This window comes from Patella vulgata, chromosome 9, assembly GCF_932274485.2.
Source record: "Patella vulgata chromosome 9, xgPatVulg1.2, whole genome shotgun sequence".
NCBI lineage: Eukaryota > Metazoa > Mollusca > Gastropoda > Patellidae > Patella > Patella vulgata.
The window spans coordinates 14,258,243-14,270,942 of record NC_065887.2 but is presented as its reverse complement, the minus strand read 5'-3'; the positions used below and the strand labels follow the sequence as shown (position 1 = coordinate 14,270,942).

At 37.2% G+C, this 12,700-nt stretch overlaps 1 protein-coding gene across 1 annotated transcript; it reads right to left on the bottom strand.

Annotated features, from left to right (window-relative positions):
* Positions 1-270: 270 nt before the first annotated feature.
* LOC126832666 (putative nuclease HARBI1) lies at positions 271-1,385 on the bottom strand (the record flags this gene model as incomplete). The annotated part of the gene is given in 4 exon segments (XM_050563529.2): positions 271-358; positions 565-681; positions 683-863; positions 1,289-1,385. Coding segments are annotated over 4 exon segments (483 nt in total), but the record flags the coding sequence as incomplete, so codon positions are not given.
* Between the last annotated feature and the right edge of the window lie 11,315 nt (positions 1,386-12,700).

The following is a 12,700-nucleotide window of genomic DNA, read 5'->3' as shown; positions in this document are numbered from 1 at the left end:
TATACATGTATTTTTGAAAGATGCAGAGAAATTGAAATTAGTATCCAATTAGATATTAACAAATTAATGGTAATTGTCCTAATCATTATATACAAGGTTTTATTAACAATTTGATGATATACAGAGTAGAGATTGGTTAACAATATTGAAATTTTACATGCAATTTAAAAGAATGATTGAGCAATATGTTCTCTGACGGCTCTGCCATCTTGGGGACCAGTGAAGTCTGGCACTGGAACAGGTTGTTGAGGCACATCCAGGACACTTTCTTCAACCAGCGGTTGGTTCTTTCATTTTTATTGCAATATTATGCAAAATGGCACACGCTCGAACAATACGACTAACTTTCCCTGGCTGGCTTCATTCTTACCTAAAAAATATTAATTTTAAAAATGTGAACTTTGATAAGACATCACATATATATGTATTTTTTTTATTAATGTAGACGTATAAAACAGTAAATATGCCAAGTTTTATTATTATCATTAACATCATCCCTATGAACCTACCGAGCTGTAGTTATATGTATGGTAATACCAGTACATTTGTATATATAATTTTTGCATTATTTCTATTTTTATCTCAGAATGAAGGACCTGGAATCGCCACTTCCCGATCCCAAATGTTCTTTCAATTGTAGATCTTGTCGATGAATGGCTAGTGTTGTAGGTGGTGTCAGGCTTGTGGATTTCGAAAAGGCGTAAGCAAAAATGCTCTGCATGCATATCCACTGTCTCCAAGAATAATGCCGTCGGATATACCTTTATGATTTAATTCTAAATCTGTACACAAAGAGAAAGTTTTAAATAGGTAGAAATCATGTGTAGAGCCTGGCCATTTAGCTGTTATTTGAGTAAATTTTCCTGAAATATTGAATAAAAGTATTAAGTTTCAACGAAGGTTAAATAAATAAATATATATATATATATATATATATTAGATCACCAAAAATTGTACAATCAAATGAACCACAGTTTAAATCATTATTATAACTACAGCAAAAATTTGTTATGAACTTTGAGTAGGATTTACCATATGTTAAATAACTTGCCGGATACGCTATATCTATATATGTGTACATGTATGTGCGAAAAGCCTGAATATGGCTGGGGCAATGGGATAATGATATGTGGTCCTATTCCAACTATTACAATTTGTGGGTGTCAATGATTATAGAGTTATCCCTTGCTCCCTAACAAGGTCAAGGCTTCAATGGAAGAACATGCTAACAAATGTGAAATCCATTGGGGAAATCGGAGAAAAAACGTTAGAAAACAAAGAAAAATACCTTCATGATCACAGACAGCTTGCACATTTATACTGTGGTAGCCCGTACGGTTGACATAAGCTGGTTCATCTGTACTGGGAGCCTGAATACGTATGTGTGTGCCTGTAACGGGACTGTCTTTTGTGGCTCGCCAAAGAGCTCAGAGCAATCCTAGTGGGCTCGTCTTCATAAAGTTCTAGCATTCGACCAAAGAAATGACACAAGGCATTAATAAATAAACAATAAGTTTTATTTATACAGGTATTAACAGGAAACTGTATATAATAAATAAGGCTACTACCGGTATTAGTACTAGTAGGCTATTAGGCTAGATTACTAAAGTAAAATAAATGTATTTCCAATTGGCCTAATGATAATGATAATATGTCAAAGATATCGCGATACGGTCATAATATGTTATTAATAATATGACAATATTAATAGTATAGAATTGTATTCAAGTATGCATCATTATGTTCTTTTGTCTTAAGACTAATTCAAGACCTGGCTAAGTTATTTCTACTTAGTCAATATGTGGCTAAATAGTCGGAATAGGACTAGGCTATCGCAGTAATCGGTAGACTAGGCTAGAAGCGCCGCGAATAATAATTAAACGGCTATAAGTATCATAATATATTATATAATTTGTAAATCGATTTAATATTTAGACTGACTCGTTTCTTACCATTAAGTCTTCCATATTGTAGAACTTAATAAGTCTTAATTAGACTGTAATAACTGTTGATCACTGTCTCTTAGCAGAAGTGAAAACGAGCCAGGGCATAGTGCGCCGAAACAACCGAACGCGGTTGCTTATATAACCTTCCATAGATATCACGTGACTATATTATCCAATCCCTGCATGGGATTTCCTATCGTCCAATGGGAATGCTTGAAATGGCACGCGCTCGTCTTCTAACAGTTAACATAGCGGTAAATGGAAGCGGAGAATCTTAAGCTGTATCTCCTAAATACGTAAGTTTAATGAACTATAATGTAAGTTATAAAAGTAATTCATGTACAAGGAATTCATTAAAGATATTACAAATTATTGACAATATGTATTTATTGTGAAAATAAGCTAAATTCCACCATGGAAGTACACTTCCGGTTTAACGTGACAACGAGACCGGCGAAAGGCCTAGATGTAAACAAAGTGATTGAAATGGCAATGGCTACTTGCTGCTCTACTGTCAGACTGATTTGGTTGGCACTGGAACTTTTTAGATCTTCTTCAAGAATATTACATACTAGCAGGATACCCGGCTTCGCTCGGGGGTCAAAACTCCGAAACCGGAAGAGGTAGACTAACGCCACCTGGCCTATAGTACTCTCCGGTCCGAGCTACCCCTATACCCCAAATTTCAGACTGGGGGCAGATGTAGCCGCCAACCCCGAACAGACCGACTTCGCTCGGGGTTCATAACTCCGAAACCGGAAGTGGTAGACTAACGCCACCTGGCCTATGTTACTCCCCGGTCAGAGCTACCCCTATACCCCAAATTTCAGACTCGGGGCAGACCTAGTGTAGCCGCCAACCCCGAACAGACCGGCTTCGCTCGGGGGTCATAACTCCGGAAGTGGTAGACTAACGCCACCTGGCCGATGTTACTCCCCGGCCGAGCTATTCCTATACCCCAAACTTCAGAGTCGGGGCAGACCTTGTGTAGCCGCCAACGCCGAACAGACCGGCTTCGCTCGGGGGTTATAACTCCGAAACCGGAAGTGGTAGACTAACGCCACCTGGCCTATGTTACTCCCCGGTCCGAGCTACCCCTATAACCCAAATTTCAGACTCGGGGCAGATGTAGCCGCCAACCCCGAGCAGTCAGACTTCGCTCGGGGGTCATAACTCCGGAAGTGGTAGACTAACGCCACCTGGCCTATGTTACTCCCCGGTCGGAGCTACCCCTATACCCCAAATTTCAGACTCGGGGCAAACCTAGTGTAGGCGCCAACCCCGAACAGACCGGCTTCGCTCGGGGGGTCATAACTCCGAAACCGGAAGTGGTAGACTAACGCCACCTGGCCTATGTTACTCCCCGGTCCGAGCTACCCCTATACCCCAAATTTCAGACTCGGGGCAGACCTAGTGTAGCCGCCAACCCCGAACAGACAGACAAACGAGTCACAAATATATATATAGATATATTCAAAGGAATCTTTTCCAAATCTGTATCGAGCCCTTAACTCCGTGTCGGCAAGGTCCTGAATCATTGAGCTTGAACTTTTGAACTTAAAATACACCTGTATACCCGTTTTCTCCTGGGAGGCATGGTCATAAGTACCTGTCTGCAAGCCATCTTGAATAATTTAACGATGCCGTGCCCAGCTAGGTGGGTTAAATATGGATCATTTTAACAATCACATAACCATGCGTTAAATTTAACGACACAATGAGCAACAGGCTTCTACTTTCGTTAAATGATCATTTAACGACATTGTTAAATTTAACGACGAGTTGAACAACTGGGCCCAGGTAACACGTTTTTGTATTCTGTTTGGTTTGCGGCCTTAGAATAAACTGCATTTGTGACGACGAGGAAAAGCCAGCGAATAGAAAATAATGGCAACATTTTGATAAATTATATCCGTTAGATTGCAATATGGAGTACTGGGGTCATTATTTTGAACACCTTGAACATTATTTTGATGCAATTGACATTGGTGTGGATGCTGTCAGTCTACGAAAACGTTATTTTTCAACGCCACGTCATTCCTTTTAACGGCAATTTCCACAGGCAGCTTGGGTGTCAGTTCTTGATCATATTATCTATGCCAAGAAGGCCTCGGAACAAGTATTACTATTTCAATTGCAGTCATTTTTTTATATATTTGTATACAGCTTTATATTTAATATCATAAATTCTAGTTATTCTTTTAAAGTTATTAATTACCTTTTCTAAAGTTGCAAGTCTCACATACAGAAAACATAATTTGATACCGAAAGTCTTGATGACAGAGTGTATAGATTATTTTAGGGAAGATCGATATCAGCTCAATAGTCAACTCGATGAGGAATTGTCGTCGTTGGATAAAATACCAAGTCATAAAGAAAGCCGGGGTCCAACAAATACATCGCAATCGACAGAATGTATAGGTTATTTTTAGGGAAAGTCGATATCGGCTCAATAGTAATCTCGGTGAGGAATTTTCGTTGTTATAAAAGAGTCCAACAAGTACATCGCAACCTATGTATAGGTTATTTTTTTAGGGAAAACCGATATCGGCTCAATAGGCAACTCAATGAAGAATGTTCGTAATTGGATTTAGAAACCTTAAAATCAGTAATGTGTTCAGAAAACGTACTGGCATGTCGCAAAAATCGAATCTGTGCCCTCGAAAATATATATTTACACAAAACACGACAATCTGATTAAAATTAACTCATCGTCGCATTTTCCCACCAAAAATTACAGCCACATAGAAAAATGTGAACATGTGATCATTTTACACTGTTGTAAACATTCAAATTGATCCACTATGAACCGAGAACTAAGCGAATAAAATTTCTGCCTAGCCTCGGTCATCATTACTAAAGTCAGTACGATAAACAGCATAGTCTCGATTATCCATTTAATCGTTAAATCGAGCATGGAAGTTTTGCAGTAAATCGGCTCACAATTCACTTAAGATCGCAGGCTAGCGATGCCATCTAGAGTTGATTATGGTCTGGATAAGTAAATTAATGTCTAATTAATAATTTAGATAACATTTCAGGCCTAAAGAAAGACCTGCAATAGACAGATTTAGCTCTTGCATAATGTATGTTTAATGTATTAATACGTTTATTTGTGGAAAATAAATTATTTATTCAATGTTTAGTCGTTTCATTTATCAATGATACTAAAAGTAGATATTTCAAGTTTTTTATCATAGGCATCAACAACAAGTAATTACAGAAAATATGCCAGTTTTGGATCATAGCAAGGTAGTTGTCTTTGTCACAATCATATTTTTACATCTGTGAATTTTATAACTAAATGCTCACATTTTAATTGGGCGGTGTTGTGCAATTGTGTCCTAGCCCTCAAATTTACAAACATCGTTTTAGTAAATGTTTCGATTAAAGAATTCATGACGATTGATATGCAGTATTGTTTTAGCTCTCCTAAGATGACGCTCAGTATCTGCCCTACAAACCAAGAATCCACTAATCAATGTGAAATCATTGTAACAACAGCGTAGCAATGATTGGGATGGGGCGCCGTGTCAGCGTGACCATTTAGATCGTGGCAGGAACATTGTTGAGAGCGGTGGGGACGTTGTTGTGCTGTGCAAAGGGTGTGCGCCAAGAGCGTAGCGGGGGCTTTGTGTACGCGTAGTTTTCAAGATAACTAAAATTCATCATCTTATCCACTGAAAAAAAAAACATGGCCTCAATCATGAAGAGAAAGACAATCTATATGCGTGTGGTGCAGGAATAGTGAATCAAAGTAGTTTGGTTTTCTCGTCATGTCACCTATTCTTCACCGCGAATTGGTGGTGGTGGTGGTGGTGGGGGGGGGGGGGACGAAACCAGTTGGTCGGATGGCATAGGGCTTCCCAGTCCACCCCTGACAATTTTAATCCAGAGATAAATGCGGAATTATGATTATAAATGGTTGCAATCAGAGGAAATTTGATACCAGCGATACAATAGGTCGTTAACTGGTTTCCTGTCTAACTGAGGACTAAAGCCAACGAACAAGGAGGATGGATCAATGGTGCATGTACGTACATTGAGCGGGCGCTTTTACGGAACAGAGGGCACATAGCCACATCAATCCATATACCCTATCTGGGAATCTCACCGGATTCTATTGTTATCATTCATTTCCAGTTTCTTTTGTTTTTGCAAACACCACCTACCCTCCCAGTACGCCTCTAATGAAGATCCTGATATAGCTTCTCTTACATAATATTCTAATAACACGGTATTTTAATATAGCAATCATTCATTTCATTTTATTAGATATGATATACTTTATGTGTATTGAAAACTTCATAAATCTATACAATCTGTTGTATAGGATAGGCTACTCAATTTGAGCTGATATTTTTAATGTCATAACTTTATCTATTATAACTGTATATGTGTTGCCTTTCATTGTGTAAATCGAATTTAATTTTCACAAATCTATACAATCTGCTGTATATAAGCTACACTGTTTGAGAAAATATTTTTGATTATTCTATTATAATTTAAACATACATTGTGCAAGAGCTTTATTTAGGCTTCAGATATTATAGAAATTATTAAATAGACCTTTATTTACACGAAAAGCTCAAAATCAACTCTGTAAATTCACGGATTACTTGGATACAGTTTGGATTTAAACAGTCGTCCATTGAAATTAAATCAATAAATGGCGGACCAAGCTAACGTTTACCGTTAGTGGCTGATGTCACTACCAAAACTGGTGATGAAAGGCCTTCTAAGCGAGGCTAGCTTGGCTATTGGGCAGACTGGGGAACCGGTACCAACGAACACACAATGCTGATGATAGACCTCGTTCAGGTCGCCCTAGAGCCACTACACAAGCCCAGGATCGAGGACAAACGGTCAATCAGTTTTCTGTAAACTTGTACCAAGTTACAGGAATTCGAGTTACACCCCAAACGATTGGAAATCGGCTACATGCATTAATAGCCAGCACGTGGCAAACAGTCGTCTTTGGTGAAGGCAGCGTAGAAATTGGGGTAATCGTCGATTGGCGCGTGTATTGTTCTCAGATGCGTCCAGATTTACTCTGGATTTCACCGATAGGCGTGCTCGCATTTGGTGGCGTGTTAATGAGCGTCATGCTAACGTTAACGTCAGACAGCATATTGAAATATAGATTTTCGGTGTATTATATATCTTCAATACGTGTAGTTTCTGAAACTACACAAACTACACATATTGAAGATATATAATACACCAAAAACCTATATTTCAATATATTACACACCTTTTTAGGAAACTTTATAAGTTTCCTGCTAAAGTAAGTCTCCATTTTGAATTTGGCCCGCTAGCGGAATTAGTCGTCACCTTTAGGAGGAATACCCAAGCCCACTGCATTCGCCGGGTCGAATTCTTATCAAACCCATCTTCAAACCGTGGTCCGAGAGAATCTGTCTCATATTTTACCCCACTAAATAACCAGAAAATGCCTCATGGCGGCCATCTTGAATATTTTAATTTCCCCAAGGGTGCCATCATCCGGATTCTTAATCTACACATAGAGAAGATATATAATCCACCAAAAAACATTAGGTGGACTACATTTCCACGTTAAGGCTTAAAATGGAGTTTGGCAACTGGACTATTACTCATTACATGTATTAAGACAAAAATCAAAAACGTCCATTTTCACGTTGGACAGTGTATCTCTTTGCGAGTGAAATGGGGCCGTCAGATAAGCCGCCCATATCAACTGTTTATGTACATGTGTAGGCAATTGACCTGTTATTAACACACACTGGTTACCTCTAATGAAAGCAGCAGTGCGTTTCCGCAGTGTTGTATTGTTTCTGCATATCCCCTACTTTTTTATAATTGAATTATAATATTCACAATAAGGTAGTATTTAATTAGTATTGGTCAAATCGTCAAAGTTTATTGTACTGTACTGGAGGTATACAAAGACTCATTTAAAATACATGTTTACGTGGAATGGTCTATAACAATGGTTATATTGTACTTGATAGGTTTTTCTAGACCTGTGTAATGAATGGATCATATCAATTAACGACTTTTTTCCGGATATTGTTTTTGGATGATGCATTGATCGATGATTTAATTGTGTACGACATAGCAATTTGCCTGGTAAAGATAATTGATTCGTAGGTAAAAGTTTATAATCATTTTATAACTACTATAAACAATCGATTAATGGAGTTCTACCTATACTGATATCCATTTGTCTTTAAACTTTGGTAAGATATCCAAAGGTGCTAACATGAGTGGTGATTTGACTCCTTTGGCAATTATAGTAACTTTTGCTTTGGCCTGTGTTTCGAGCAAATGTCCAGAATTTGTGTTTCGATTAACTGAATACAAAAACTATTTGGTGAATAATTATCAACAAAGATTTGTGAATTTATCAGTGAATGAGTGTGGAGAAAAATGCGTAGAAACATCCAATTGTCAGTCATTCTCTTATCTGTTTGGAGAAAACATCAACGATTGCTACACATTTAATGGACGTGTTTGGTCTGGACAGAATGCTACCTATCGAGGAGGCATGGTTACGTACTGGAGATTAGAAGGTAAGCAAATCGGAGACGATAGTACGCAGATAACGCTAAAAAAAACCGTTAGGGTCATCTATTAAAGGCTCAGTACCACTCTTGTTGTAACTGAATAATATGTCCCAATCTTTATTCTAGTCAACAAATTGTACTATTTTACAATATTCCAATTAATTGATGATAAAATTGGGAAAATTCAACTAAATGATTTGAAAAGCCTAACGTTAACCTTTTCAAATGTGACTTGGATTTAAAAATATTTTCGAACCCTATGGACAAGTAAAATAGGATGTAATGGAAAATTTAAACAACAGGTAGGACACCTAAACATCTAATACTTAGAATAAGGCTATTATTTATTTTCCGGAGCTGTCAAGCCAGCAAGAGTGTTATTGTCCCTTTAATAAAATCACGTTTGCCTCTGGAAGCTTCACAATTCCCGTAATTTTTCGAGATGGCTTAAATGTTCGGCTTTTCTTTCACTTAAAGTAGCCAAGTCTCTAACTCAATATCATCCAAAATCTTCAACATTGAAAACACAAATTATTTGTCAATTTAAATCAACATTGATGCTGTGATCTTACCGGGAAAGGATGGGCTTCTGATATCCAATATTTAAGACAAAATAAACATTTTACCATTAGTACACGAATCGTGTACCATAAAGCGTTTCAGCCCCAGTTATAGCAAGAGACTCGAGGAACTAGACTAGACATATTGCACCAAATCAAACGGCGTATGTAGACTGGAATAACCAGGCGCTAGAAATTTGCATTCGATTGAGACTGCTGGCTTATTTCGCGGAACATAACTGATTTGAAATTAGAGTAAAAACGGAAACCATTGAATGTATATCAGTTTATATACATTCATATTACAGTATTATATGAGTTCCGACCCACTTGTGTCAATTTCTAGGTCCCAAATGTTACCGATTTAGCTCCTTTAACATAATTTTACCCACTGGACCTATTAAGAGGATATTTATATGCTCGCATTTTCGCAGGACCCGGGGGCTTTGTCGCTTTCCCAGGATATTTAAACTTGATAGTTATATGCTTGCCTCAAGTATAGAATAGAATATGTTTGATTTATAGAGTAAGGTTGGCCAAGATCGAGATCTAACCCTCGAAACAGTGAACCGATTTAAAGATTTAGACGGACACCTGCTTACACCGAAGCCAAACGATTATTTCATTTACATTTTCCCTCCAAACTGTTCAATTTATATATATTTATATACGTTTATGCCCCTTTTTATGTAGTTTCAATAAAGAAACTTTGGGTGATTGTAAATTATTCCTCAAAATTCTGTCAGTAGATGCGCAGTTTTAAAATTGTTCGGAAAGACTAATTTTGAAATGGTAAGGATCTCGGATCTGTTTTGATATGTGATCACAGACATCTCAGAAGATTTACACATGGCAGGGAATTGATCAATCGGGTGTCATTTCTTTTCATATTTAGTACACTTTCGATTTACAGCCAAATGAAAACCGTTATATACTCTTCAAAAAAGTAGGGGATATTCAGAAACAATACAAAACTGCGGAAATGCACTGCTGTTTTTATTACAGGTAACCAGTGTATGTTAATAACGGGCCAATTGCCTACACATGAACATACACACTTCATATGGGCAGCTTATCTGACCCTTCTATTTCAGCCGCAAAGAGATACACTGTCAAAAGTTGAATGGACGTTTTTGATTTTTGTCTTAATAATGAGTAATTGCTCCACCAATCCTTAGACATTCAGGAATTCGTCGTGGCATGTTCCTAATCAACCGTCCAATCACGATTTTGGTCAATCTGACCCACTCCTCTTGCAGTGTCACGGCCAATTCTTGTAGAGTTGACATTGACGTCGTCGAACACGCCTCCCGATCAAATTAAACGTAACACACTAAAGCAAAGATTAGCTAAACAGTAAATCTTATGCAAGAACCGATAGGAAAGCAAACATGGATAGGATAAACCAGCTAGCGGCAGTTTTCGTCAACCCTTCCCTGAAGTGTCAATTTGACAATGAACCCCTCCCACGTGTATGGCGCTATTGCCTATTGCACATGCAGCACAGTGGTTCTGTAGGGGCGATAAGTTCTTCATCTGTGAACATACTCTCAAAGCATGTCAAATGTCCATATCACAACCTGTATAGGTATTTGCATTTCAATATCCACTACTTTTTTTGAAGAGTATAATTGTCAAGAAAATGCTATATAAGTCAACAATTCTGAAGTTAACATAAAGTACCTTATGCCTTTATGCTTGGGCAAGAATGATGTATTGGATCATTTTTGATTGAAGCATTTAGCTGACAATCGAATTTGTGTAACCATTTTGCTTGGAACTAATCGGAATTAATTTTAAAATGTGCTCATCTATGTTATACTGGTCCCAAATTTAGTTTGAGACGACCATGTAGCGATATTGTACGCTAGAAAGTCTTACTGCGGGCCTGAAAGTATTGTTTTCTCCGAAACGTGTCCTGCTCTTGCCGCATTAGTAAAGTACATATACAGCTATGCTTATTTTTCACACTTTATTTGTAAACTTTGTGTTAGGTTGAAACACTTGATAATACTTAGATGTTGTCTAATATTGTCTTAATGGATTTGAAGAGTTTTTTTTTTCTCTTCAGAATTGGACTTGAAGAGTTTTTTCCTCTTCAGAATTTATAGTACTGTATTTCGTTTTGAAACTATGCTTATCGTTATCTTGGACACAGTGTGTACCAAACTCAAGAATCCACAACCATACATCCCGGAAACAATATCCCTGTCCTCGTTGAAAATCGATTGAGATTATCTTTAATGAAACTAATGAAAAATCGTAAAGATTATATGAAATACAGTCAAAACCCCTTAACTTTATTATGTAATTGTAAGTTTTTATTGGTGTAAATAAACAACCTTATCAGCGTGAAAAGGTATGGGCAGGGCTGTGAAGATCTTCAAAGACATTCAAATTAAATTAAATTTACACGTGGAATTATAATACTAACGGGAACTACGCATGACTGTTTAACTTATACCATTGGTCCTGTCTTCATACGCCCAGTTGGAGCATACAATTAGTACGTTAGATCCCATTTCATTCCATTTTATAATTTTCATAACGGCAGTAATATTAAATAATTATGGAATAATACAAAGTAAGCCCCGACTGGTGACATCATGGCTGAACCGGACAACGTTCTTGAATTTCATTACGGTAGCTGTGTAATAAATATAATTTGATTGATAATATCGATTTTATTATACGATTTACATTATATATCATAGGCCTTCCGCTGTAAAGAATTAGCCAATGCAGTTGTCTGTATAAGTGTGCTTGGTGCTGAATTACCTGCTTATATTCTATCGCTCTTCGTAGGCTTGTATGCAGAATGTGTTATGTTGTTACTAAACAATTTGCAAATGCAATTGAAAATTGTAAATTTCATCAAAATGACAATGTATTCTTGCAGTTTCTTCTCAGAATGTTATGTATCCTTGCACTTTACCGATCATATTTCTTTGTCCAAGAAAATAATGTTGCCTTGAACTGCATCAATTATTAGCTTGTTCTGCTATGGAATTTGCAGAGAGCATGTTTGAACTTGATTCTTGAGGAAATTATCTTTTGTATATTCCTGAACGCATCACTAATACATTACTTTATCAATTGAACAAAGAGCAAGACAAACAACCGAAGCAAGACAAACAAACTAATTACTCAAGTCTTTAAATATGGATAAAGAAACTTTCTCAGATCCGACTGAAAACTTTTTATAAATTTCTGTAATTAGAATTGTAGCCGTTTGAAAAATTCATAAAAATATAAGACTTGAGTTTACATGTCATAGCGAACAAGTTGAAAGTAGAAAAATGTCGAAACCTGTTAACGGAAACTTTTAGAAGTAAATTGGCGTTGCTTTAACGCGAGAAACATGTGTATGCATACTTACGTGGGTATCGTTCCTATTGTAAGGGTGAACTGCCAATGTTTCAAGTTTGTGCTTACTTTCAACAAAACAATCTGGCTCTTAGTGAATATTGAATGTATATGATGTTGTAGATTTTATTACTTGTAAATGTTTCTCCTTTCTGTCTTCGATGTGTTTAGACAGACATTGGAATGATAAACCTCGATTTCTTTTCTCGCATCTGGAACTTCCAAACATAAAACCGTTCTCTCCTGGCATTTTCGTATTTGTCTACGAGATCACCTTTGG